This window comes from Chaetodon trifascialis, chromosome 10 (genome assembly GCF_039877785.1).
Source record: "Chaetodon trifascialis isolate fChaTrf1 chromosome 10, fChaTrf1.hap1, whole genome shotgun sequence".
NCBI lineage: Eukaryota > Metazoa > Chordata > Actinopteri > Chaetodontiformes > Chaetodontidae > Chaetodon > Chaetodon trifascialis.
The window spans coordinates 28,396,267-28,422,858 of record NC_092065.1 but is presented as its reverse complement, the minus strand read 5'-3'; the positions used below and the strand labels follow the sequence as shown (position 1 = coordinate 28,422,858).

General features: G+C 47.1%; 3 protein-coding genes across 3 annotated transcripts in view; 2 read left to right on the top strand and 1 right to left on the bottom strand.

Annotated features, from left to right (window-relative positions):
• Window positions 1–9,586, top strand: part of LOC139337233 (Golgi apparatus protein 1-like) — a 28,186-nt gene extending 18,600 nt beyond the window's left edge. The window contains exons 14-25 of the mRNA XM_070971739.1: window positions 313–426; window positions 676–764; window positions 1,776–1,893; window positions 2,560–2,652; window positions 3,173–3,310; window positions 3,547–3,670; window positions 4,122–4,264; window positions 4,428–4,529; window positions 5,442–5,549; window positions 5,678–5,798; window positions 6,175–6,281; window positions 6,694–9,586. Coding sequence (XP_070827840.1) covers window positions 313–426; window positions 676–764; window positions 1,776–1,893; window positions 2,560–2,652; window positions 3,173–3,310; window positions 3,547–3,670; window positions 4,122–4,264; window positions 4,428–4,529; window positions 5,442–5,549; window positions 5,678–5,798; window positions 6,175–6,281; window positions 6,694–6,861 — 1,425 coding nt within the window. The 3' untranslated portion in view covers window positions 6,862–9,586. The remainder of the gene's footprint in view (window positions 1–312; window positions 427–675; window positions 765–1,775; window positions 1,894–2,559; window positions 2,653–3,172; window positions 3,311–3,546; window positions 3,671–4,121; window positions 4,265–4,427; window positions 4,530–5,441; window positions 5,550–5,677; window positions 5,799–6,174; window positions 6,282–6,693) is intronic.
• A 3,552-nt stretch (window positions 9,587–13,138) lies between these two features.
• Window positions 13,139–19,186, bottom strand: LOC139338133 (fibulin-7-like). The gene is made up of 7 exons (XM_070973071.1): window positions 19,121–19,186; window positions 16,569–16,722; window positions 15,708–15,878; window positions 15,381–15,617; window positions 15,176–15,313; window positions 14,951–15,086; window positions 13,139–13,499 (listed from the first exon to the last, which is right to left on the bottom strand). Exons 1-7 carry the CDS (start codon window positions 19,184–19,186, stop codon window positions 13,139–13,141), a joined length of 1,263 nt encoding a protein of 420 aa, XP_070829172.1.
• A 6,194-nt stretch (window positions 19,187–25,380) lies between these two features.
• The window catches only part of LOC139337156 (RNA-binding Raly-like protein), a 36,063-nt gene continuing 34,851 nt past the window's right edge, over window positions 25,381–26,592 (top strand). Inside the window, exon 1 of the mRNA XM_070971602.1 lies at window positions 25,381–25,485. Within this exon, the coding sequence (XP_070827703.1) occupies window positions 25,449–25,485 (37 nt within the window). The 5' untranslated portion in view covers window positions 25,381–25,448. The remainder of the gene's footprint in view (window positions 25,486–26,592) is intronic.

Below are 26,592 nucleotides of genomic sequence, written 5' to 3'. Positions count from 1 at the left end.
TCTCTGTCTGTCTGTCTCTGTCTGTCTGTCTGTGTCTCTGTCTGTCGGTGTCTCTGTCTGTCTGTCTGTCTGTCTGTCTGTCTGTCTGTCTGTCTGTCTCTGTCTCTGTCTCTGTCTGTCTGTCTCTGTCTGTCTGTCTGTGTCTCTGTCTGTCGGTGTCTCTGTCTGTCTGTGTGTCTGTCTGTCTGTCTGTGTGTCTCTCTGTCTGTCTGTCTGTCTGTCTGTCTGTCTGTCTGTCTGTCTGTCTGTCTGTCTGTCTGTCTGTCTGTCGGTGTCTCTGTCTGTCTGTGTCTCTGTCTGTCTGTGTGTCAGGAGGTGGCTGATAATCAGATCGACACTGGAGACCTGATGGACTGTTTGGTTCAGAACAAACACCAGAAGGAGATGAACGAGAAGTGTGCGGTGGGAGTGACGCACTTCCAGCTGGTGAGCAGACTGATGACACACTCGGCTCTCAGGAATACTTTGTCCTGCAGCACAAATAATGGTCCACAGAGACAGATGTGTCCTCACGGTCTATTTTGACCCATACTGGAATGTTTAAAACATGCATACAGCACTGGTTTGTCCTCTTCGTTGGGTTGTTGGAGACATGTCTCTGCAGTATCATTCTCTACTAACACGCTGCTCTGTCTGTCCCTCTGTCCGTCTGTCCCTCTGTCCATCCGCCTGCAGATTCAGATCAAAGATTTCCGTTTCTCCTACAAGTTCAAGACCGCCTGCAAGGAGGACGTCCTCAAACTGTGTCCCAATATCAAGAAGAAGTAAGAGACAAACACAGAGACAGCAGCAGTTTGTACAAATACTACAAAAGAATCATTAGTACTACTAAACAGTCCAGACGAAAGGGTCCACTGATGGACTTTAAGGCTTCAGCTTTGTGTCCAGGCTGACAGCTGCTCAGTGGACCTTTGACCATGCTCAGACACTTTCAGGGGCTTTTGGAAACGACGCTTGGTCACTTCTCTTTCCTAAAACTCTTCCTGAGGAGTACGGGGCAGTACTCTGTAGTACTGGGCAGTACTCTGTAGTACTGGGCAGTACTCTGTAGTACTGGAGCTGCTCATAGACATGAACAGCCTGAACCAGGGGGCTGCAAACTGACAATATTCTGAATTCTTAAATAGTATTTACATGATTGGCAGAGAGAAGCTGGCCTTTGTTTGTTTGTTTGTCATTCTTAGATGAGAGGCTTTATTTCTAATTTCCCATGTTCCCCAGGTACTGCAAACTCAACACTTCCTTCATATTTACCTTCCTGGCATCTGAATGCACTTTAATTTCACAGGATTGAACCCATCAGCGCCTCACGGTCGTGTCAGACACTTTCTCCCAGAACGATCTAATGCGACCACAATTGAAACTCAGCACTTCCTCCAGATTTTTCACATTAAAAGCATTGCAGCCTTCCCTTGTAGGTAGACTTTTAATGTGAAAGAACGTCAGAGGGTGTTGAGCTCTGTTGATGGTAGTTTAACTTCAGTCTGGAGGACAAACAGAATAGAAGCATCATTTCAGATGTAATACACCAGGTGAGCTGGTTCTGCAGGTAGTTTCAGCCCTCAGTGTGTTTACTTTACCCGCCCTCCTTTGCCTGCCTGTTACTTGACACCGCCGTCATTTGAATGCTGGCTTTTATTTCTGAATTTATGGAAGGTTTGTTTGAGCTTGCAGCAGAAACAGACTCACCTTCAGTGAGGCGTAGCAACAACATCGACATGTTATGAGACATAGGTCAGACGGGGTGTGTAACCTCTCGTCTTCTCGTCCTTCAGGGTGGATGTTGTGATCTGCCTCAGCACCACCGTGAGGAACGACACCCTGCAGGACGCCAAGGAGCATCGAGTGTCCGTCAAATGTCGGAAACAGCTGCGGGTGGAGGAGGTGGAGATGGTACGTTCGCTGACACACGGCACGGTCACAGTCAGTCAGCGGTCCAGTCTAATGTCTGGTTAGTTTAGCTCCCAGAGAGCCTCACTGTCACTCCAAAGGCTACTGAGCCGCTGCACAGAGACAGGAAGTCCAACCAGGGGAGATCCAGCACATGAGATGCTGATGAGATGAGATGCTGATGAGATGAGATGCTGATGAGATGAGATGCTGATGAGATGAGATGCTGATGAGATGAGATGAGTGCTTGCTCATGGGGGAATTGTTGGTTCTCTGTAGATAAAGAGCTTGGTCTGTACCAGCTCTGTATGGAAAGTGTCCTGAGACAACTTCTGTTGTGATTTGGCGCTATACAAATAAAACTGGAAAAATTGAATGAGACAGTTAACAGAAACCTGTGTTATTATTAGTGACTAACTGATGTGTGTCTAACCAGAACAACAGAAACCAGAGCAGCACTTCAGTAGATTTCTGATTTACCGTTCAGACGTTAGCGAAGCCTCAGCAGACCAACAGGAAGCAGATCTCGTTGAAAGTGTCTGAGCTCTCGCTCTTTAACGTCTCACCTCTCCTGAGATGTTTCCTTCAGCCGCTCTGAGTTTCTTTCTTCTGGCTGCACAGATTAAAGTTTGTTTTCTCCGCATGTTTTCTGTAAATCCACCTCTGCAGTCGGAGGACATCCGCTTGGAGCCGGAGCTGTACGAGTCGTGTAAGCAGGACATCAACAGACTGTGTCAGAACGTGGCCTTCGGCAACGCGCAGGTGAGTTCATCACACACACCTTCACTCTGTGAGCGCACGAGGAAGGACTGCAGGTAAAGCGTCGTGAACATTGTACTGATACCACAGGACAAACACCTCTGTTCACAGAGCCGTCAGACGTGGTAAAATACTTTCCCAGCTCGGCTTCTCCGACAGAACATGTGGACAGTTGTGCTCATTTTACTAACAGCACGTCTGTCCTCACACCTTCATCAGGAAGGATTCACGAGGAAGGACTTTGTGTTGATCCTGAAACTGAAAACACAAACGTGTGTAAACATTGGAGAGGCGGTTGTCGCTGCGACATCCGTGTTTGCTTTGTTAAAGTTTTCTTTGTATTCAAACAAGGCAGGTGGGACAGACAGAAAGGAAGTGAAGAAAGTACTTCAAAGAAACACAGAACAGCACTTCAGACTCAGCCGGTCGTGTGTCCTCGTCTCTGTTGACGCTTCAGTCGGAGAGAGACCTTCATCGTCATCGATGCCTCCAGTGATTCGCTGACATGTGTCTGTCTCTGCAGGTCATCGAGTGTCTGAAGGAGAACAAGCGTGAGCTGACGCAGCGCTGCCACCAGCGCATCTTCAAGCTGCAGGAGGTGGAGATGGTCGACCCCGAGCTGGACTACCAGCTGATGAGGGTCTGCAAGCACATGATCAGGGTAGGCCGGTGAATCCAGCTGTGACAGATGCTGAATGAGCTGATCTGTGAGCCTGAAGCTCAGATCCTGCCGAACAGTGTGGTATTGGAGTGTGTGTGTGTGTGTGTGTGTGTGTGTGTGTGTGTGTGTGTGTGTGTGTGTGTGTGTGTGTGTGTGTGTGTGTGTGTGTGTGTGTGTGTGTGTGTGTGTGTGTGTGTGTACATGTCACAGCAGCTTCATGTGAACGTGTGTTTCAGCGTTTCTGCACCGAGTCGGAGGGAAAGAACGTTCTTCAGTGTCTGAAACAGAACAAGAACAGCGAGCTGATGGATCCCAAATGCAAACAGATGATCACCAAGAGACAGATCACCCAGAACACAGGTACACGCACGCACACACACACACACACACACACACACACACTCACACTCACACTCACACTCACACACACACGCACAGGCACAGGCACACGCACTCACACTCACTTGACTCTGATCATCTCCTCTCTGTGTCTGTCTCTGTGTCTCTGCGTCTGTCTCTGTGTCTCTGCCTCTGTCTCTGTCTCTGCGTCTCTGCCTCTGTGTCTGTCTCTGTGTCTCTGCCTCTGTGTCTGTCTCTGTGTCTCTGTCTCTGTCTCTGCGTCTCTGCCTCTGTGTCTGTCTCTGCGTCTGTGTCTGTCTCTGCGTCTGTGTCTGTGTCTGTGTCTGTCTCTGTGTCTCTGCCTCTGTCTCTGCGTCTCTGCCTCTGTGTCTGTCTCTGCGTCTGTGTCTGTCTCTGTGTCTCTGCCTCTGTCTCTGCGTCTCTGCCTCTGTGTCTGTCTCTGCGTCTGCAGACTACAGGCTGAACCCCGTCCTGAGGAAGGCCTGTAAAGCCGACATCCCAAAGTTCTGCCAGCCGATCCTCAACAAGGCGACGGCGGACACGGAGCTGGAGGGTGAGGTCATCTCCTGCCTCAAACTCAAATACGCCGACCAGGTGAGACACTTTGATCCTGTGGACGACCAGGTGTACACAGAACATGAAATCAGGCAGATTAAACGATGAACCGTGGAGGAGACGTCTGTCAGGAGGAAGCTTGACTCTGGAAAGTCGTTTCATTGGTCCTAAAACTCTTCCTGTCTCCGTGTTCCTGCGGCAGCGCTTGTCTCCAGACTGCGAGGATCAGATCCGGGTCATCCTGCAGGAGTCGGCGCTGGACTACAGACTGGACCCTCAGCTGCAGATGCACTGCACACAGGAGGTTCGCACACCTCTGCTTTCCTGCAAACACACACCGTGAACGTCTCGCTCCTCAGCAGCGTGCTGTGAATTCTGGGTATCTGAGTCTGATTCCAGGAGTCGAATGACTTTATAGATGTTTCCCCAAACATTTTTAAATTCAGCGTTCTCACTTTGGCTGAAGTCGTTTTGATTGATCAGCTCGTGACATCATTTCCTGTTAATACAAAACGTTCAGTTATATGTTAGTAATGAGATTAACGGCCCAAACGTTGCACTGATGCTTTATACCCTGCATCATGGACTCACCTGCAGTTGTTCCGGATCAGTAAAGTCTGTCTGATCACTGGTTGTAATGTGGCTGTGTGGCCAGCAGGGGGCGCTGATAACACATTAACTGGCTGCGGAGAAGAAACCGCTGCTCACTTCTGATTGGTAGTTTATGTGACTTTTGAAACGTCTTAAATTTTTGCTGGATTCCCAGAAAACGTACGTGTGAAAACAACCAAAGTTCTGTCAATAGTGGGTTGAAATTATATATGTGACATTTACAATGTGAATCATGTGTCAGCTCAGGCTTTAAATACAGACAGATCCTCTGCAGCGCTGCGGCTCCGAGAACTGATCTGTCAGACATCAAGACATGTCCAATTAACAGACTCCAGAGGACATTCATGCAGCTGACGCCACCATATGCAAATTATCACAAGATGTCATCAGGCTGCAGAAAAAGAGCTGATTGGAGCTGCTGAGAAGTGTTTAACACTACTGTTAATGTGTGTGTGTGTGTGTGTGTGTGTGTGTGTGTGTGTGTGTGTGTGTGTGTGTGTGTGTGTGTGTGTGTGTGTGTGTGTGTGTGTGTGTGTGTGTGTGTGTGTGTGTGTGTGTGTGTGTGTGTGTGTGTGTGTGTGTGTGTGTGTGTGTGTGTGTTCAGATCTCCCGCCTGTGTCCGGAGGAGGCGGCGGCTCAGGAGCAGACGGGGCAGGTGGAGGAGTGTCTGAAGGTGAACCTGCTGAAGCTCAAACAGGAAGCATGTAAGAAGGTAAAGAGACTCTGCTGCCTTCACTGACCTCTGAGGGGAGCGGAAATCCCAGCGTCAGGGCATACTGCTCTTATTTTACCCCCTGTCCTCATTTCCTCCTCCGCTGTCCCCTTTCTGTCCTCCTGCAGGAGGTGTTGAACATGCTGAAGGAGAGCAAGGCGGACATCTTCGTCGACCCCGTCCTCCACACGGCCTGCGCTCTGGACATCAAACACCAGTGTGCAGCCATCCCACCCGGCAAAGGCCGCCGTGAGTCCACAAGCTAACGCACCTCAGCTGTGACGTAGACGTGACAATCAAAAGACTTTGTATGAGCAGCACAGGGTGTATCAGCGGTCAGCGGCCTGCAGTTAGAGGTCTGACCGGGTCTGGACCAGGAGCAGGAGCGTTGGCGGGTCTTTGTAGATGTTTGAATGTGTGTTTTGACCCCAGCTGCTGTTTTTCTCTTAATCAACACACATAAAGTCATGATTTGAGCGTTTCTTCAGTTTCTTTGTTCAGATTTAACAAACAGGTCAGTTCAGCATGGCTGTTAAACTCAGAATAAAGAGCTTCTGACCGTCTGTGAGTCCTCTGAGCGCTGCAGCGGCAGAAGGTGACGCCTCGCGTTCTGTTGTCTCCTCAGAGATGTCGTGCCTGATGGAGGCGCTGCAGGACAAACGCATCCGTCTGCAGCCAGAATGCAAGAAGAGACTTCACGACCGCATCGAGATGTGGAGCTACGCCGCCAAGGTACGTGACCTCTGAACAGCTGGAGGTGACGGAGCAGGAGGCGCTCTGAGCTCCTCACGCCACACAAACAGGAAGTGGAAGTCTCCTCACTCGAGCCCTGCTGAATAAGCTGCATGAAATCTGGTTTAAAGTTGCTTTTATTTTGAAATTGATGGAATGAGCAACAAAACATCTTGTTTTTAAAGGGAGTTTTATTTTGAAACTGATTCATAGAGTTTTTTTAATTTGAAATTGATTGTTTGAGGGACGTCACGTCACAGTGTTTAAAAAGGCTTTTATTTTGTAAGTAATCAATAAGCTACATTAAATCAGTCTGTCTGCAGACAGACAATCAAGGGGCTTTTATTTTGGAATTCATGGCCTACGCTCCACAGACCTGAACTCAGCCTGTCCTGTCCTCACTTCCTGTCAGGTGGCTCCTGCTGAGGGTTTCTCGGACCTGGCCATGCAGGTGATGACATCACCGTCCAAGAACTACATCCTGACTGTGATTGGTGCAGGTGTGGCGCTGCTCTTCCTGATGGGGCTGCTCTGCGGCAGAATTACCAAACGCGTCACTCAGGAGCTGAAGGACAGGTAGACCCCGCCCACTCTGGGGTCAGGACACACCCACATGAGAAACGACCACGGCCGAAAAGAACCTCCACCTTCATCCCCCTCTCCTCGCCCCCCCCCCCCCCGATCTCCTCACCTTTCTTCACCCGTCGCCGGAATGACATTACCCACAATTCACTGGGGAAAGTGGGCTTGATCAGTGACTTACCTGCGCTTCTTCTCCATGAGCCCCGCCCCCCTCTGAGAGGCCACGCCCACCATTACATCTTCATCTTTTTTTTTTTCTTCTTCTCCTCCCGACCTTTCAAACTGAGCGCTCAGCCCTCCTGACACAGACGGACTGTTACTCCACTTTTTTTTCTCCTCCTCTCGAGGGGTGGGGGGGTGAGGAGAGGGAGGGGGGAGGTAGGGGTTGTATGGATGGGGTCATAGGTCAATATGGGGCGGGGGGGTGAGCTCATATAAAGTGTAAATGTGTAGAAAGTGGGATGGGAAATGCTCATGTATAGAGCGGTTTAATGACTCCAGTATTTTAATGACTACAGAGTGTGTGTGTTTGTGTGTGCGCGTGCGTGTGTGTGTGCGCGTGCATGTGTGCGTGTGTGTCTTTCTACCACCATATTGTTCTAGTTTGTCCTCCTGCTAAAGAGTTTGGGGTTTTTTTGGCTCTGGATTTTTTTGCCCTGATGTGTGTTAGTTAGATTTTATCGCCATGGGACTGCCAGGCGGGTGGTGCCAACCAGCCAGCCCTCCACCGAGCCACATGACAAAAAGAGGGGGAGGGCAAACCCATCACAAACACTCCGCCGTCTCGCTCGCCGCTCTTCCTCCAGCGGGAAAGCTTCGTGGTTGTTTTATCTTTTGCTTTCCTGGCGGCAGACATGGCGACCTCAGCGCTCCTCCAATGCAGTCAGATTCCTTTCTTCTTTTTTCCCAGCCCAACCTGTGCCATAAACGCACCGCGTCCACCTGCCGCTCTCCGTCTTCACCGCTCCAGCAGCTGGTCGGGGCGGGAGTTTGGCGTCGCTCTCGCCGTCTGACCATGCCGCGATATGGGAGCGATCCCAGTCCGACCAGCGCCGGGTGGAGCGGACAGACTGGGCCGGCTGGTTTTCTTTTCTCCAGTCATGAACTTGCAGAGCGGCCGCCGCCACCGCCGCGCCGGTTGCTGCAGAAAAGCCGAGAGCAGGAAACAAATCCAGCATAAAGAAAGAAGAAGATTCTAGATGATTATCGAGATGTGAACATTTTCGTGTGAAGATACTGGAAACATTTTCCGTTCTTTTTTATATCTATAAATATATATATATTGTTTTGTCATTAGCCTTATTTATTTGTTTACTAATGGTCAAAGGTTTTTTATGATTTGAATGTTCTCTGGTTGCCTTTTCTAGCGAGCGCCTCCTTCCTGTGGGGGGAGGGGGGGAGGATGCGGGCGGCGAAGGTTCGGCCGCCTCCGTCCATCAGCAGCTGGCTGATCTTTCAGGCGTGGCAGTGGACGCCTCTCAGGCAGGCGGGCTCAGAGGCTGAAGGCTGAGGCGGCGGCGCGTTCGAGCTCGGCTGTGCTGAACGCGATTGGCCGGTAAACGTGGCGTCCTGAATACTCGGTGACTGTGATCGTTTGTTCCAGATGAGGCAGGTCAGACAGTCTGAGAGGGAAAGACGAGCTGGGGGTCTGATGAGGCGCCGCGTGGACCGCCATCTTTAAGGTGATGGTGCTTCACAAACAGGGAGCTAACAGGGAGCTAACAGCTGTCAGACGTCTTCAGCAGGTTAATTTATGAGGTTTTATCCTGATGTTCAGCGTCTCTTCACACTGATCCTCTGTAGCTCATATTGATTACTCTTCAGTTGATTTCCTCGATTGATGGTTCAGCCGGTAAAACATCAGACAACGATAGAAACAGCCCACGCCGCTGTCTCCCAGAGCTGAAGGTCTTCAGATGTTTGGATGGAGAAGTCAGTGAGCGTGAAGGGTGGGGTGGTTCCTCGTGTTTCAGGAGGAAACCAAACCAGAAGGAACCCAAATGAGACGCCGCACATCCGAACAGGTGAGCTCCTGACCGGACGCCGTCTTCAGTCCAGGTCGAGGTCTCGCTGGAATCGTCGCTTTGCGGCGTCGTGTGAAGACAGAAGGTGTTTTTTTTAAAGGTTCAGGACGCTCGCCGTCCTCTCTCCCAGCTCCAGCCGTCGTGTCCGTGTGTTCTGTGCTGAGTGGTGACGCTGTGGACGGCGTGCATGCAGTCCGCCTTCGCTCTTCTCTTCGCCGTGGCGAGCGCCGCCCCCTGCTTGTAAATGAGACGTCCTGATTCGTTGAACTGCCTTCTTTGTTTCCATCTGACGTCGGTTTGATCAAAGCGTGCCTACTCACCGTCCCGCCGAGGGATCCCGCTGTACAGAACATCCCAGAACCCCCTGCAGCGCCCAGCAGAGGAACGTGTGTGTGTGTGTGTGTGTGTGTGTGTGTGTGTGTGCGTGTGTGCGCGTGTGTGCGCGTGTGTGTGTGTGCGTGTGTGCAGGATGCTGTGTGTGGCCTCGCTCGGTTCCTCGCTGTTCTTCTGGAACATTTTGATTTGAAGTTTGTGCTGATTAAGACCTTTTTGTAAACGCTGTTTGTGTCTGAATCCGTGGAGCTCGATCAGCTGATTCTTCTTCTGTCCACTTTTCTTTCTCGGTTTCTTTCGGTTCTTCTGTACAGATGAAAATCGGACAGTTTGTTAATAATAATAAAGTCTGCAAGGTTTCTATTCTGTGCTTCGCTGTGTTCATTTCACCGTCCTGCTGACGTTCACCGCAGCACCAAACGTGGATCCATCCGCCGCTGAAAGTAGTCCCCACAGAAGCTCCGATTCCTCCTGTTTGTCTGATAAAAGTGATTTGAGGAAATCAGTGAACCTTTTAGAAAAGGAAATGCTTTACATCTTCAGCAGGAGCCAATGAGCTCGGAGCTCGACAGGCTGTTTTTGGTGTTTCATGAGATTCGTTGACAGTCAGAAAAACGTGGAGTGATCTGAAAGTCGGGTTTGTTCCTCCTGATTCTGTGCTTTCACTTCAGTCAGAGATGTTTTCAGATCAGCAGCTGGAAAACATGAAGAAGAATTCTCCTGAAAAACAGGAAGTGAAAGAGTCCAACACTGATTTTACAAAGTATGGAAAGTAACACGTTCCTCTTCCTCGTCAAACCTGCTTTACCCACAATGCAACTCGACTGTGACCCGTTGGGCCAGAGGCTCTAGCAGATCTGGAGATGCTAGCAGCAGCTAACGTCGCCTGCAGCAGCTGCAGAGTCGAGCTCAGCTCACTGAGATGTGTCATCTGTGATTTGGACTGAAGTCCGTTCTGTTGTAAGACCTGAAGAGTGAACGATGAGCATTCAACAGCACAAAGTGTCCTCTTCAGTCCCAGCTCAGGTCTGTCATCAAGTGAAGAGATCTCAGTTTCCATTTAGAAAGTCAGCGCGGCGCTGCCGTCCAACTGTAACCATGACAACGTGAATAAATCCTGTCAGACTTCCTCCATCCTCGGGGTGAATTAAAGGACGTGTCTGTGGTTGAGCATGCTTTAGCCTGTTAGCTACAAATCACACACGGCGGGCTTCGCTCCATGTCAGCCCTCCATTGTTTCAGGCTGTTGAATGTCGTCTTCCTCCTGTCGTGCCGCCGGCGGTTTCATCGTTTAGGAATGAAAATCATTGTGTGCTCAGAACAGCATGACATCAGCAAAATCAGTCAGAACGTTTATCTGCATGATCACTGAGCAGAAACGTGACCGTCAACAGATAATCTGATGGTTTCCAATTAAACGAGTGTCTGTAAAACGACAGGAAACGGTGAAAAATGGCCGCCGCACCTTCTCAGCCTTCAAACATCTTTAGTTTAATTTAAAAGAAAAACCAACAAACTCACATTTGGATTGATGTTTCAAAGACGCCCTCAAATATTCGATTATGAGAATCATTTTCTGTCGATACAGTTTTATCATCCATAGTGACTTTATTTCAGTTCAGCCAGTCACACCTGGTATAAAGCAGTGATGTCAGAGCAGGCACTCACACTGAGCCAATCAGCAGCAGCTGGCATACATTTGTGTGTTTTCTGTCTTGTATGTGTGTGTGAGAATGTGTGTGCGCACACACGGTGTAAACATGCAGTGGTCTGCGTGTGTGTCGTCTGTTTTTATGTGTGTGTTCTGTCTCTGCGGAGGCTTCGGGCCGTCTGACAGATCCGTGATAAATTCTTCAGGAGCAAAACACGTCGAGCTCGCAGCTCCGACGTCTCAAAACATCCAAAAATACCTTGGTGGAGGATTTCCAGCTTCTCACAGAACAGACGGCGAACGCGCTCATGACGCCGTGTCGGTGTAAACGTGTTTATTGTGTAAGTCAACGATCAGAGTGAAGACAGTGTACAGAAACACAAAGAGCAAACGCATCCTCTCATGCATCATCAGGACATGAACTCAGAGCCGAGCGTCCGATCCTGATCAGCTTTTCAAAGCCAAGAAGGTCGTTTGACAGCGAACAATCTGGATTCAAACTCATCTGATCTGCTGCAGAATCACAGATTCTTCACCTGCTCGCCAGGTCGTGACTCCACGTCCTGACCCAAACAAAGATGGCTGCTGAACGTCATCTGGGCTCTGGAAGTCCTCAGTCATGTTAAAGCATTCGAGGCTCAAACCATCAGTTCTTCTGACTGGAACAAACACTTTATGATCCCACTTTCTCAGCAAACACTGAAACCTTCTGCTCAACACTAAATATCGATGTCTCCTTCATCACGGCGACATCAAACACAGAATCAATGGTTAAACATGAGAAGTTCATCAGATACAGTAAGTCACCTACAAAGAGGCTAAAAACACTCAGTGGTTTGACCCCCCCCCCCCCCCAAAAAGACATCGTCAGGTGCTGCTTTCGCCTTCTTCAGGATTTCCCACATGAAAAGAAAACATACAACATACATACATACTACACCTAAAATCGTCCCAAAGTCTGATACTGTGTTGAGTATAAAAATCAGAATCGTCTCTAAATCTCCTCAAACTTTAAAGTCCAACTGAAATTTAATGGCATGTTTTTATTCTGCTGTAACATTTCTGATCTGTAAATTACATCTCAGATTCTGTCCTGTCTGAAAAAATCACTTCACAAGAGGAAGAAATTCATATTTGTGTTTTCATGGTGCCAAAATGCCACTGTTTCAACAATACAATAATAACGCTAACAATAACTACGTATGTAGCACCTTTAAAAACAAAGACAAATATGTCGGTAACATCTCCTTTGCACAGCCAATCAAATCATTTTGCGTAGTATTTGCATTTTGTTACGCTGACAGTGACGCACAAACCTGAGACACAAGAAGGAACTGTAGCGAACATTAGCTTTGATACTAACATTTATCTACAAACATGGAGGTCTTAGCTTGCACCCTGTTAGCTGAATGAGCTACAAACACCAGGACGAGAGCGCTGCTAACGGCAGCTAGCAGGCTGCAGAGTTAATTAACAGCTTAACAGTGAAGAGTTTAAGTGACCGATGGAGCCGCTGCTAACAAAATACCATCTGTCGTTAGCTTGTTAGCCGTGTGTCTCGGTGCTCATGTCGGACTTTGTGCCTGACATGTTATTAGCCTTACATTTGAATCCAGAATCCTGTCCAGGCTCCTCTGAATGCGGAAACAGTCGAGACTTGAGGAAACAAGTTTAAAATCTTTCTCCTTCAGTGGACAAACAGATCAAACAGCACTGCTCATTTATTCCCCAGAAAATCAGAAGCTTAACATGAACGTAATGATTTTCATTAGAGCCACAAACTAGCGGATGTACCAATGAGAGCTGGACACCATGTTTAAAGATGGCAGCCCCGTTCAGTCCTAGAAAAGCTGCAGAAATCCTCCACAGGCTTCCTGACGGGTCGATGTTTGGGCTCGTTCACTGTTTCTGGACCAAATGGATCAAATTCTGAGAATAAATGAAGTAATTTTGGTCGGTTTGGAGGGTTTGAAATGCTCAGAAAATGTACACTTTGTGCGTCATGTGGTCAAACTGGTACAAACTGCACTTGAGCGACTGTCAATCAAACACTGGTCCCCCAATCAGATGCTAAAGAGCATTTCTGACGTATTTACAAAGACCCCTTTTCTCCCTCAATAATAAAAATGATGATGAATATATTTGAAAATCCCTGACGTGATTTCTGACCTCTGAAAAAAAAACCCTCTGTGGTATAAGTTGAAATGTAAAAGTTCGTTCTGGCAAAACCCTGATGAACCCTGAAACCCCACCCATCAGTCATCCCCCTAAAACTCATGGGGAGACACGAACAGGGTGACCTTGGTGAGGTAGCGGCCCAGCAGGGAGTTGCGCTCCAGCTCGCTCATCTCCACCTCGGCCTCCAGAGTGGCAGGACCCGTGATGGGTGTCACCAGGAGGAGGGTCCCGGTTTGCCGGCCGGAACGCTGCACGCTGAAGTGGCCCCGCCCACGGCCGCCCGCCAGCCCGAAACGCAGCGTGTCGCCCAGCACGCGGGCCGCAGACACCCGGAACAGGACGCGGGGGGCAGACATGTTGGACACCACAGCCAGGAAGTGGAAGGAGATGGAGCTTGGCGCCTGAGTGCATCCTTTGTCTCCCAGCATGCACGGGTTCCTCTCGCAGCGCCTGAGGAAACATGACAAAGCCATATCAGAGGTTGGAAATCAGTCAGCAAAAACTTTATTTACACCATCAACCACTTGTGGTTTTGGTCTGAGGGCTGGAAATTATTCATCTATTCTTCTTCCTCCCCCTCCTCCTCATTGCTCTGAATTGTTGAAGTTCTCCAGAGACTCCATCTTTGTTTTGGTCACGCCCGATTCAGAGGCATCAAATTAAATCAAATCCCTGAGTGGCTTGAATATTGATGGTACCCCTCAGTGCCATTAATCCCGCTCTTGTTTTTCCTGTCATTTTTAACCATAAACCTTAAATAAGCAGCTTCAGTCTGTCTTAACCAAGACGCTTTGTTTCTGACCGAACTCACGGCCGAAGATCTACACGTAACCCTTCACCTGAAGCTAACCCTGCGTGTGGTGGAGGGTCTGTCCGCCACAGCGCTGCTCTCCCTGCACTGCTAAAACATACAATTATGATTCATCTGCAGGAATGAACCAAAACCACGTTGGTAAACACATTCAGCTGCCATCCACTGCCAGAAACATGTTTCACGCCTCTCCACCGCCATCAGCTGATCAGCTGACTGGAGCCTGGAAACCTCAGCGTGGCGCCTGGAGCCAAACCTCAGTCTGACTCTCAGCCCAGTTACTGATGGAGGAGCGAAGCTAAGTGTCGGGTGGAGAAAGGAAGTGGGTGACATGGAGGTGAAGCGTATTGTTTTCAGATCTCTCTCTGTGGCCGTCCCTGTCATTTACGTTTCATCTGCCTCGTCTTTGAGTGAGAAGTTTTATGGTTTTCTTTGTTTCGTCCTTCCACTTTTCATTCCTCCTCTGCTCTGTTTGCACTTTCATTGTTCTTGAGATGTAATTTCACTCTTTATTACAAGGCAATTAGCTGTTAGCTGCTAGCTGGTTAGCGAGCTAAAAGTGTCTTCAGGCTCATTCAGCATCTCGTCAAATTTAAACTCAGTGTTTTGAGTCTATCCGTCTTTTGAGTCAGGTGGTCTGTTGTTAACATCCAATCAGAGAGCTCAACATTTTGTTTCTGTGCAGTTAACGATGATTTGAAGTTGGACGCTAACTAGCTTAGGTTCATATTTTGAATGAATGCCTCAACAACTGCAATGAAGTTTGGTAGCCTAAATTTTAATTTGTCTTTGATTTACGAACAAATACCTGCAAAACTAACGACGTTCCCATCAGCCTCAGCTTTACTCTGTGTTTAGTGCTAATTAGCAGATGTTAGCATGCTAGCAGGCTAAACTAAGGTGGTGAACACGGTAAACATGCTGGCATGCTGGACAGTGAAAGCTACATGGACGTCCTTCAGAGGACCAGGTGTTGAGACCTTCAGCTTTGCAGAAACTAACAGTTCTTTGACCTCTCGCTGTCAGAAAAGGTCAGAAAGGAACGACCGGCTCAGAGGAGAGCTGATGGATCAGGGCGGTTTGCTCTTACATCGGTGAAGTCTTGATGTATGTGGCGTTTTTCACGTGAGGACACTCCACCAGCACGCACTGGAAGCCTCCGAAGGTGTTCACACACACCTGCTCCTCCGTGCAGTTGTGCATCATGTTTTCACACTCGTCGATGTCTGAGGAGGACAGAGGCGAGCGTTATGAACACAAAGACCTCACGTCTCCACACAGTCCCCTGACTGAAGCATGACCTTTGAACTCTGACCTGTGCAGCTGCGGCCGTCTCTGGCGAGGTCGTAGCCGGCTGGACAAAAGCAGTGGAAGCTGCCGGGAGTGTTGACACACTGATGGACGCAGAGGCGGCCGGGCTGACCGAGAGGGAACAGGCGACACTCGTCGATGTCTGAAACACAGACGGAATCCTCAGCGGACGCTCTGAAGAAGCAGCCATTGGACAGAAATATTCATACCTGTGCAGATGTTGTTGTCCCGGCCCGATATGGTGAAACCCACGTCACAGGTGCAGCGGGTGGAGCCCAGGAAGTGAGTGCAGTGAGACGGACGGACGGAGGAGGAGGGGGAGGAAGTCGTGGGTGATGAAGATGCTGAGGAGGATGCTGACAGAGCAGCAGAGACAGGGAGGGAGGAGGAGGAGGAGGGAGCGGCATTAGAGAAGGAGGCCAGGGAGATGTTGGTGTTGTTCAGGCCTGAAAAGAACAGACGAAACAAGAGTTCAGCAAACTGCTGTTGCTGATCTGGAGTCAGTCCTCCAGTCCTGGTCCAGCATCACAACTCACGTCTGCACATCGGCTGCTGGCCGCTCCACCTCAGAGACTCCAGACACACTCGGGTCCGTGGGCCAATCAGCTCGTAGCCCGGCTTACACAGGAAGTGGACCTCGTGTCCAATGCTGAAGACCCTCCCCAGTCTGCGGCCGTGAGCAGGGGGCTCTGGTTTGGGGCAGGATGCTGGAGCAGATAGAAACGTGTTTACTTTCTGAACTCAGAGGTGAAGAGCTGAAGTCATCAGATCTGGAACCTTCCTCATATTAACTCATGAAACAAAAGACATGTCTGGTTTCCACTGTGTTTGTCAGCATTGGAGGTTTGTTCATGACATCATTCTGCTGCACGCTCTTCTTCTATGATGGTTTAATGGCATCAATTTGGAAATTAGCGGCGCCAGGCCTCTACAAACCAACTCCTGATTCAGTAAAACTTTTAGTTTTATTCTACAGGACGAGATTAAAGGTTCCTGTTCTGCAGCAGAAGAAAGAATTGCATTAAAGTTGAGAATTAAAAGAGGACAACAGGACAGAGACATCAGAGGACAGGGCTGCTGGATGGAGCTCAGTGTTTCTGTGGCATCTCATTCCAAACTGTTTTTGTGAGCCAGTGATGGAGTTGATGTAACCTGTAACCGATGAAAACCTTATTTTCATTTCTAGAACTGTTCAACACCAAATGATGCCGCGATCTTAGCAGGAAGAGTCAGAGCCTCCCTGAGTTTGACGTTAAGCAGATAAGTCACAGTCTTTGCAGGCTCATCAGTTATTTCCAGATTTGTCGTTATTTGAAACCTTCACGACGAGATGTTCGCTGCTGAAGGTAAAATCTGCAGCTGTTGGCGGCGTTTCAGCAGGACTAAAGGTCTCTCACCACCGGTCTTAAAGATGGCCATGGTGCTGTTGTGCAGAGCGCTCATCCTCTTCCTCAGGGAGCGCAGACCCTGCTGGTACGACGCCTCGTGGACCGCCAACATCCTCTCCACCTGCCGCAGCGAGTTCACCAGGTCGTGGGTGGACGGACACTCCTGTGGACGAGACGAGGACATGTTATTGGACAGAGAACATCAGAACAGGTCAGTGATGATGTACCGCTTCAAGGTCTGGTCTGGTCTTTGTGGCTGTCAAACATCAGTTGCAGTTTATGAAATAAATCCTCATGTCCTGATGATCCGTTTACATAGATAAACGTTTTTCTTAATATTTGTTTACTGAAAAAGTTTGAAGACCAAAGTGAGAAGGATTTGTGGAAACGGGCTGTAGCTCCATCTTAAGTAAAAATAAAAGTCACCAACCAACAACCTTAACTCTGATTTACATGTTGTATCTTGTTTATTGAGCAGGTGTAAGAATTTAAAAAGGAGACGTCGTGGTTTAGCAGCCGTTAGCATTGGCGCTAATTGTTGACCGCTTGGCTCCTCATTAGTGGTTGGTTTAATCTCTGTTTTAACTCTAAACCCAGCTGACTGCAGGATCGACTGGTAGCTTGTTAGCTAACGAGGTACAACATGTAAAGCTTTGGAGATGTTTGAAGGCGAGTTCCTCCCTGCTTTCACTCATTGTGCTAAAACGTCTTTCTCAGTTAGTTTCACTTATTTTCTTGTTTATCAAAAGGTGTTTCAAACCAAATCAGCTATGGACATGGAGCTAAGCTAGCACGCTGCACCACCTCTGTCTTGCTTGGTTAAAGTTGGCTTTGACAGCTTTTATATTTCTTCCTCATTTAATGGAGCTTGTTTTATTTTTTATCAAAAAGTGTTTCTCCACTCGCAGTGACTGTTACCACAAAATAGAGCAAACCCATATGACAGATATTCATGTGAACAAGTAGCGACATGCTAGTTAGCTTTGACAGTTTTTTGAATGTTAAACCTTAAACAACATTTCACTCAAACAGCTTTGAAGTTGTCAGAGTGGAGCTAGGCTAGCAGTTTCCCCTGTTTCCTGTCTTTGTGCTAAGCTAGGCTAAAGTAAACACATTGGAAATGTCTCACTGCTGGTTCAAGTAAACAATCATTAAATGTCCTTCATGTATTCCCAAACACCACAAATTTCGCTTTTATGAAGAACTTGTGTGTCAGTGAAGAGGACGATCAGTGCCCTCACTGTCTGCACGTGTCCAGTTATCAAGACGAAGAAGAAGAAGAAGAAGAAGACGCCATCAGGCTGCGTCTGTCTGCAGCGTGCTGCAGGTGTGAGGTCTAAACATAGAGGTGAGGTTTTCAGAGCTGCGACCTGCTGCAGTAACACCCGGGTGAAAATTGGACCCGAGCCCGCCGCTGACCTCGTCCTGACGGCTGAAACACTAAAACGCTGCACCCAGAACACGACGCTGCCGCCACATAACGAACCTCTGAGGTCTGAGGGTTTGGAGGCGTTTCTCAGAGCGGGCACAGACGAGGGTGAGCGTGAGTTCAGCGTGTTGGACGGCGCTCGCAGCACGTTCAGAAACGTCTCTCATTTTCACTATGCGAACAGAAATGATCAGGACAAACTCAGTGAAGTCTAACATTTCCTGTTTCAGCGTCCTGAACTGCTTTGTGACGCTGAGCTGCATTATTCAGACTGACTTGATCCCAAGAGAGCAGGTCGATGAAACGAAGGTCCCACAGAAATGTTTGAGAAAGCTTGTGACCTTTAAACTTTTAAACACATTTACTTTCAATTTACCTTTTAATTAACCTTAAAAGTAACTAAAAAATCTCTTTTTTAGGAGTTTCCAGGCAAAGACAGACAATAAAAATATATAAAAGAGATCATAAATAAATAAAAATTCAACAGTAAAGTTAAAAACTAAAGCTTCATGAAGAATCATCACAGTCTAGAAACTCACCTAAAGACCGTCTGAGAGGTTCTGACCTCAACAGTCCAGATGAATAAAAGCAGAATAAAGTCTGCAAACTGCTCGTTTATCTTCACTATTATTAATTAATATCATATTACACATTATGGTGAATACAGGTTTGTTCTCAGTCGACCTGCTTTGATTGAATTCAGTGAATTAAATGAAACTTTCAGAAAACAAAACATTTGTCTCAGTGTGTCTTTTCTCAGCTTTTACTCAGAACTTCTGACCTCTGACCTCTTTAAAGAAGAAGAAAAGTGACTTCATCATCGTTCATAGCCTCAGTTTGAGTTAAGAGCCGTTCAACTCTGAGGGATATTTTTCCTTCAAAGGTCGTTTCATTTAAAGGATTCAGTGACGTGAAGACGTTAAAGCTGAGAAGAGGCAGATCAACACAAAGCGTGTCTCTGACAAGAAATCTAAACATGATTTTTGTTCTTTTAATGTCTCATTAACCTCTTGTATTTGAAGTATTGTGAGAACAGAATACTGCAGTAGAAGTACTGTGAAAATAAATGTCCTGCCTCAGTAGAAACAGAAGGACATGAGAGGAAGCTGTTGTCAGAGTCACCTGGACTCACCTGGGCTGAAGAAAAGCTCCTCTGCTGAAGACACAGCATCAACACGATGACCCCGGCGGTCTTCATCCTGGTCCCGATCGGCTCTCAGCAGCTCAGCTTCGTTTCACTCCTCCGCTGCTTCTCCGCAACTGAACCAGCTCCTCTCCTTCGCTTTCTTTTCGAGGGCACTTGCCAAATTTCTCCTCCGCTCACCCACAGCCTCCCTCCTCCCTGTCAGACACTTCAGAGCTGGAGGAGGAGGTGGAGGAGGAGGTGGAGGAGGAGAGCGGCTCCCACATCTGGAACACTCTTTCACTTTTTGGTCCATCAGCATCTCCAGAAATAAACCCTCAAATTAGAAGAAGTTTGGCTCTTAATCATCATCTGCACAACAAAGCAGCGACATTTTGGTGACGCCTTCACGTTTGCTCCTCGGCTCAGGAATTTGACCTCTGCTCCAATTACAGCAACTATAAAATCCCACTTTCTTCTGAAACCCTAAACCTACCGCCTCGCAGGACGATGAGGTGCGGCTCCTAAATGACAGAGCGGCCATATCTGCTGATAGTCCCGCCTGGATTGTCCCCCAGCAGGAAAAGAGTGCAGGGACCAGAAAGTCCCTGAACGCACCATCCAAACTGTCACTCCCGTATGAAGTGTGATGAAGGCAGCCTCTGAACACACGCTGTCATCTCCTGCAGGAAGGTCTCTGAATCGTTTTATGAGACGCAAATAGAAAACAGGATCTGTGAATGTGAACAGGATCACAGGTCTCCCTCTTCCTGTCAAACAGGCCTTGAATGTCATTCAAGGCTCCTTGAATTCAATGTAAAGCAGGAGCCGGCTCAAATCAATGCTGAAGACAAAGTCAACAGCCATGCTAGCAGCTCTGTGACGCCGTGCTTAGATATGTGTTAGCATGCTAACGTTTGCTAATTAGCATGAAGCACAAATGGCTGATGGAAACTTAATTTGCAGATATGTGAAAGACACTGAAGTTTTAAAATCACCTGATGGTGATGAAAAGTCAGAGTTAAAGTCATTCGAGTTCATCCTGAGGGGAGCATGAACGTCTGAACACATTTCAGGATGATCCGTCCAACGAGTGCTCAGAGATTTCAGTCCAACCGACCGTCAGAGCCGAGCTGCTAAAGAGGCTAACAGAACCATAAAGGACTGGATCAAGTATTCAGGTCCTGTACTGCAGTAAAGATACTAATACCACACTGTAAAAATACTGTGTTAAAGTGTAAGTCCTGCATTGAAAATGTTAAATAGGTGCAATCAGGACTGGAGTTGGTTGAGGTGGAGCTCCTTTTAAACTAATGATTCTTTTCATTCTGGATCAATCTGCTGATCATTTCCTCCATCGATCGATCGTTTGGTGTGAAAATAGTGAGAAATGTGGTCACGATGAGCCCAAAGTGACGCCTTCACCATGTTTGTTTGGTCCAAAGCTCCACATGATTCCAAACACATTCAGATCATTGAGAGGAAAAGCAGCCAATCAAACATCAGAGAAGATCAAACATCACATGACTCCACAGCAGAGATCAATAAGCCATTAAAACAACAGATCAATAAAAGCTTGTCAGCTGTTCTTGTAACTAAAGCTGTCAGATAAATGTGGAGGAGTCAAAGTAGGATGAAAAGAAAAGTACTTCAAATTTGTACTTAAGTACAGTACTTGAGCAAATGTACTTAGTTACATTCCTCCACTGTTTTAAGGTCACTGTAGACACAAAGACCCTTTAAAGGCCCCACTACCAGTATTATAAACCTCTTACTGAACTTTGCACTGGCCTTGAAAGTCCAAGAGAAGATAAAACTGTATTGATTCCACGTCAGGGACATTTTCAAAACCTCGACCACAGTAGACCTTAAAAGTCTTTGAGAGGTTTTCAGGGACTCTGATAATTACTGGGGCTTTTAAATGATGGCTATAATCTATAATTTTGGAATATAACTTGAAGTTTTTCTCTCAGGCTTCACTGTCGAGGTTTGACTGAGCGCGGCATCATGCAGTTCTCCTGTCGTCCACCAGGTGGTGCTGCAGTCTGTCTGTCCTCTGTTGAAGCTCCTGTGTTTTTTCCAAACATGCAGTTTATGTAGGATTTCTCACGCAGGACTTTCACTTGTAACGCAGTACTATTACATCACTATATTACTACTTTTACTTCAGTGAATGATCTGAAAACTTCTTCCTCCACTGAGCAGTGTTTTACCTGTGTACCTGCTCGAGGCGGAGCGCGTTTGGATAAACTGTCAAATAAAAGTAGTCGAGTAAAAAACTGCAGTAACTTCATCTGAGGTGCAGCAGACATGTGAAATGGAAATACTCAAGTGAAGTACAAGTACCTCAACTTTCTACTGAAGCACAGTACTTCGGTGACGTACCACTACAGGAAAGATATTTTTACATCGTGTTACTCCAGATGTGTTTTTGTACAACAGAAAAAGTCTAAAGTTTGAGAGTGAATATTAATTTAGTCTTTCTATGGACTCTTTATCTTCTTCCACAGACCTCCTGTGTGTTTATACAGGTGTGATTCCTCTGTGTGTGTGTGTGTGTGTGTGTGTGTGTGTGTGTGTGTGTGTGTGTGTGTGTGTGTGTGTGTGTGTGTGTGTGAGTGAGTGAATGAAAACCCCTATAAGCCTGCATTAAGCAGAGGGATTAGCAGCTGGGACGGTGACAGTTGGATTAACTGAACTGCTTTGTGTAGGAAATACACCTAGGCAGGTGGTTACCACGGCAACAGGGTTGAGGGTTCAACTCCTCGGGCTCCAAACAGGAACACAGAGAGCCTCTCGTCCTCGTCCTCGTCCTCGTCCTCGTCCTCGTCCTCGTCCTCGTCCTGTCGACTCAGTTTGTTCATCCAGGAAACACGGCTGATATAATTCAGTGGGATTGAATTTGTACGAGCTGCAGCTGCTGAATCGATCAGGACACAACGGAGGAAACGTCAACGAAAAAATGAAGATTTTTAGGCTCTAACGACTGATTATTGCCTGTCAATCAATCTGCAGATCAATTTTCTGATTAATGTTCCAGATTCAGAACTTAAAGATAAAAAACGTCTCAAGGCCAAAGTTCTTGTTTTCAAGTCGTTTAAGAAGACATTCAGACGTAAAGAGGGTTTATTTGAGTGGTGTCGACATGATTGACAGGTGTCTCAGCCTATCACGTCATCTGCATCTTAGCACCATCCGACTTTTTCCCAGCAGTCCATCACACGTGTCGAATGTGTTCATACAAGCAGTGACATGTTTATTTCATGTGTTCATCCTGTCAGAGTGGTACTCAGATTCTACTGCGATACTGCAGTAAGATCAAGAGAAAAACATGGAAATACTGCAGAGGAAGAACACAAACGTGTGTGTGTGTGTGTGTGTGTGTGTGTGTGTGTGTGTGTGTGTGTGTGTGTTGCACTGACCCTGTGGTCTGACGGACAGACCCTCATTGAAATGCATGCTGGGAGGCTGTCAGCTGATGGAGGTTAACTCCCAGATAAACACAGAGGCCCCGGAGACGTCCGGCTCTCCTCATCATCATATCTTAATTAGACAGGACAGCTTTAATTAAAGTGAAATCATTTAATGGGATTTGTAATTAAAGCAGAGTCAGCTGGCAGCCGGGTGCTCCCCCCCCCCCGTCTCTCTCCCCCCACCCCCCCCTCCCTCTCTGCCCCCCCCCCGGGTCAATTTATTAACGCTGATTAAACTGTTATCCACCGATCAGCCTCCTGAACTCTGCAGGTGAGCTGATTTTATCCAACGACGTCCAGAAAATCGTGCTGAGTTCAGTGTGAACGAGACTGATTTAAATATCAGTTTTTTATTGTCTGTCTTCTGTTTTCATTTGGACGTTTTCTGCTGAAAAACAAAAATCCAGGTTAATATCGTGAACAGACTGTTAACTGTGAGCATGTGCAGATCTCACTCACTGTGTGAAAGAATGGAGCGAAGTACATTTACTCAAGTACTGCCCTAAAATATACCTAAATACGTATTCAAGGTACTTTATGCGAGTATTTCCACCTTAAGCTACTTCTCCTTCACCACATCTCAGAGGTAAATATTGTACTTTTTACTCCATTACTTTTGTCTGATGGCTTACTAGTTTTTCCTGCTCTTCCTGTCCAGTGAAAACCACGTATCTCCAGGTGTTTGTGATACACTGAAGGATGAAGCTTTATGGCTTCAGCTAAATAAACCCTTTTAAAATCATATTTAATAGTAAAACACCACCATCTGTGTCTGCGCGATAAGTACTTTTACTTTTGATACTTTAAACGTTGCCTGTACTTACATACTTTTACTAAAGTGAGGTTTTGAATGAGGGACTTTTACTTGTAGTGGATATGAGTACTACGGGCGACGGAGCAGCATGGAAGTTTGTTATTGGTTAGTTAATTCTGTCTGAATTTCTAATGGACCGCCGCCGCCGTCACATCGCCGCCTCACACTTTATTTTCCACGCAGCAGCGCTGATGTGCGCCTGGGTTCATTCGTAGCAGCGGGGCAGAGGAAACCACTAAAATGCCGGCAGCAGCTCGCAGCAGGTCTGACATCGAATCCCCGGATGATAATCAAATAGCAGCAGGTGGAGGAGATGCTGCTGTGGTTAAAGTGCTTATTGAAGACAGCTGCTGAATGAGAAACAGGAAATACAAGACCAAACATAGAAGCAGTGGTTTTATACACTGTTCACATGGAGCACTGCAGCCAAACTCCAATTTAATCTTTTCACAACAGTTTCAAAGTGCTGGCAGAAACAGAAACTATCAGCTTTTTATTTGGGAAAGGAAAGTAACGTCTGTCCCAATGAACAGAATGAACATAAAGTGACTGTACGTGTGAAAATCCCCAAAAAGTGGATTCAGTGGGAAAGTCCATCTCTTTTTCCAATCAAACATAATGAGAGTGTCATTTTAAGTTTACTGTTTACCGTTTTTAGATTACTGAAAGGAGGAAAGCATGTGTTTGGAGAAACATCAGAAGTGGAGGTCTTCTGTCTGTTTGATTGACAGCAGCTGGCAGGCTGAGCACCAGCAGGGGAGTAAGACAAAACCTGTAGCAGTGACAGTGTGTTTTAAACAGACCAAAGGGATATTTGCTGATATGTTTATATGCTGTTTAATGTGCTACACCTGAGCAGCTAGCTTAACGAGCTACCTAACTGACATTAGCAGTGCACTTTTCCCCAGTGAGTGTTTGTGTGGTTGCTCATTCGAGCAATGAGCTAAGGTGCAGGACAAGACTTCAATACGAAGGAGACTGAAGCGGAAAGGCTAATGTGAGTTGTTATTCAGAGTCTGTGGCTCTGGTGTTGTGTAGCAGGATGCTGTCTGACTGTAAGCTTAAACTGTATAATTCAAAGTGGCCACGCCCATAATTATGCAGAACTTTAAACCTTAATATAATTTAAAGGAGTGAGTTTTATAAAAATTCTCACCTGCACAGTTGTCATGAACAGTTCGCATTTGCTACAGAGACCAAAACTGTTTTTGTACCAGCCTGTAAACATGTTTATTCTGCTGTAAAGTTGAGCTTTTTGATGTGGGGGTCTATGGGAATTGACTCGTTTTTTAAGCCTTGAGTGGCCGTTCGAGGAACTGCAGTTTTGCCGTATCTGCGCTGGCTTCATTTTCCAGCTCTGGAGGTTGCAGCTTGGCTGTGAGTCGGCGTAACTGCTGACGACAGAACGGTGATGTTACTGATTTATGCAAAGATTTGAACTTAAGATTTGATTGGCTGTTTGGAGACAAGTTCTCCATCTATGTAGACAGTCTGTGATTTGTCAATTTTTAACCGCTGATGGCCCAATGGGAGCACCCCCCCGCCCCCACACCTTAACCCATAATCATAGAAGTACAATAGGAGAATTATAGGAATACTTACACATTAACAACCATGTTTTCATCCAGTAGGGGGCGCAGCACCTCCACAGGACAAATCCTGAGGTTTATCTCACTGTTATTAACATTATATTTGCCTGAATGTAGAAGATAAATGCAGAAACATCAGAAACTTTACCTTTACCGTTACCTTTTCTACTTTACTGATCTCATTTCACCTGCTTTACTCGAGCTCGACCTGTCACACCTCACCCCTCTCCCTCGTGCTCACTCATGTGCACACTCCCCCCTCCTCCCCCCTGCTCACCAGATAAATGAGCCGGTCATCTCTCCTCCACCCCCCTCAGTGGAGCGTGAGATGGTACGACCCACTGCCATGCTCAGCAGTCACCTCTCTCTGTGAGGGAAGCATCAGTCAGACATCCACACTCTGAGTCGAGGTTTTATCTCTCTCCTCCTCCTCCTCCTCCTCTTCTTCTTCTTCTCTTGTTATGACCCATTTCAGGAGCGACTGCCACCGAGACAGATGTGAGTACCACACACACACACACACACACACACACACACACACACGCACACACACACACACACACACACACACAGTAAGATCGGTGCATTTGAGAAGATGTGGTGATTTACACTGTGAAGTGCACGTGTGTGTGTGTGTGTGTGTGTGTGTGTGTGTGTGTGTGTGTGTGTGTGTGTGTGTGTGTGTGTGTGTGTGCGGCATGTGCATGTGGTTTTGAGTTTTTCTTTGCGTGTGTGTGTGTGTGTGCGTTTGTGTACATCAGATTAAAGATGCTCTGAGTTCATTAAAGCCACTTCGGCTCCGTCGAACATTTCCTGTGATGGTGTGAGAACATCTCGTGGAGGCAGCGGCGGTGATGAATGGCAGCTGAGATGTTGGCTGTGCAGGAGGATCAGCTGAGGATGAGGAGGATGTTCTCTGCTGCACTGTTACCTGCTCAGCCAGGTGTGTGCTGCTGTTCTTCAGTTTTGAGTTTTACACCTGGATGGCTGGAGGTGATCTTCCACCAATCACAGGGTTGCTGATCTGCTCTTGTCCACATGTTGAAGCCCAGTTTGTCTCCATGATGGTACCTCACTGCCATTGGTGTGTGAGAGTGTGTGTGTGCGCTTTGTAGAACACTTTGTGTAAAAGACAAAACCTTCAGAGGTGAAGACCTTTTCTCTGGTCCTCAGTTCTTCACATGGCTGTTTGAGGTTCGACTTGGCTGTGGCGTGAAGGTGAGAGTCAGATGGCTGAAAGGGTCGTTCTGGTTCATTATGACATTTTTGTGGTTTCCACCATGTTTTACTTCAACAATAATATTCAACAAGTGTGCAGCTGTGCTTTAGGAACACAGTCGTCAAGTTTCTGTCTCCATTTCCAACCAAATTTCCAGAAAATCAGGAAAAAAAAACACGTTTCCATCCACAGCTGTTAAGTTAATATGAGTTCATTGGTTTATGGAAAAAATCAGCTGGAGGAGCTCATTCTTGTGCCATTAAACCACCACAGAAGAAGAAACGTAATGAGGTGACACCAATGAAAGAGCTCCAGTCAAACCTGAGAAGATGGAATCAGACAGTTTAATGTAAGGAAGGTTACGGGCTCCTCATCGCTCCACGCAG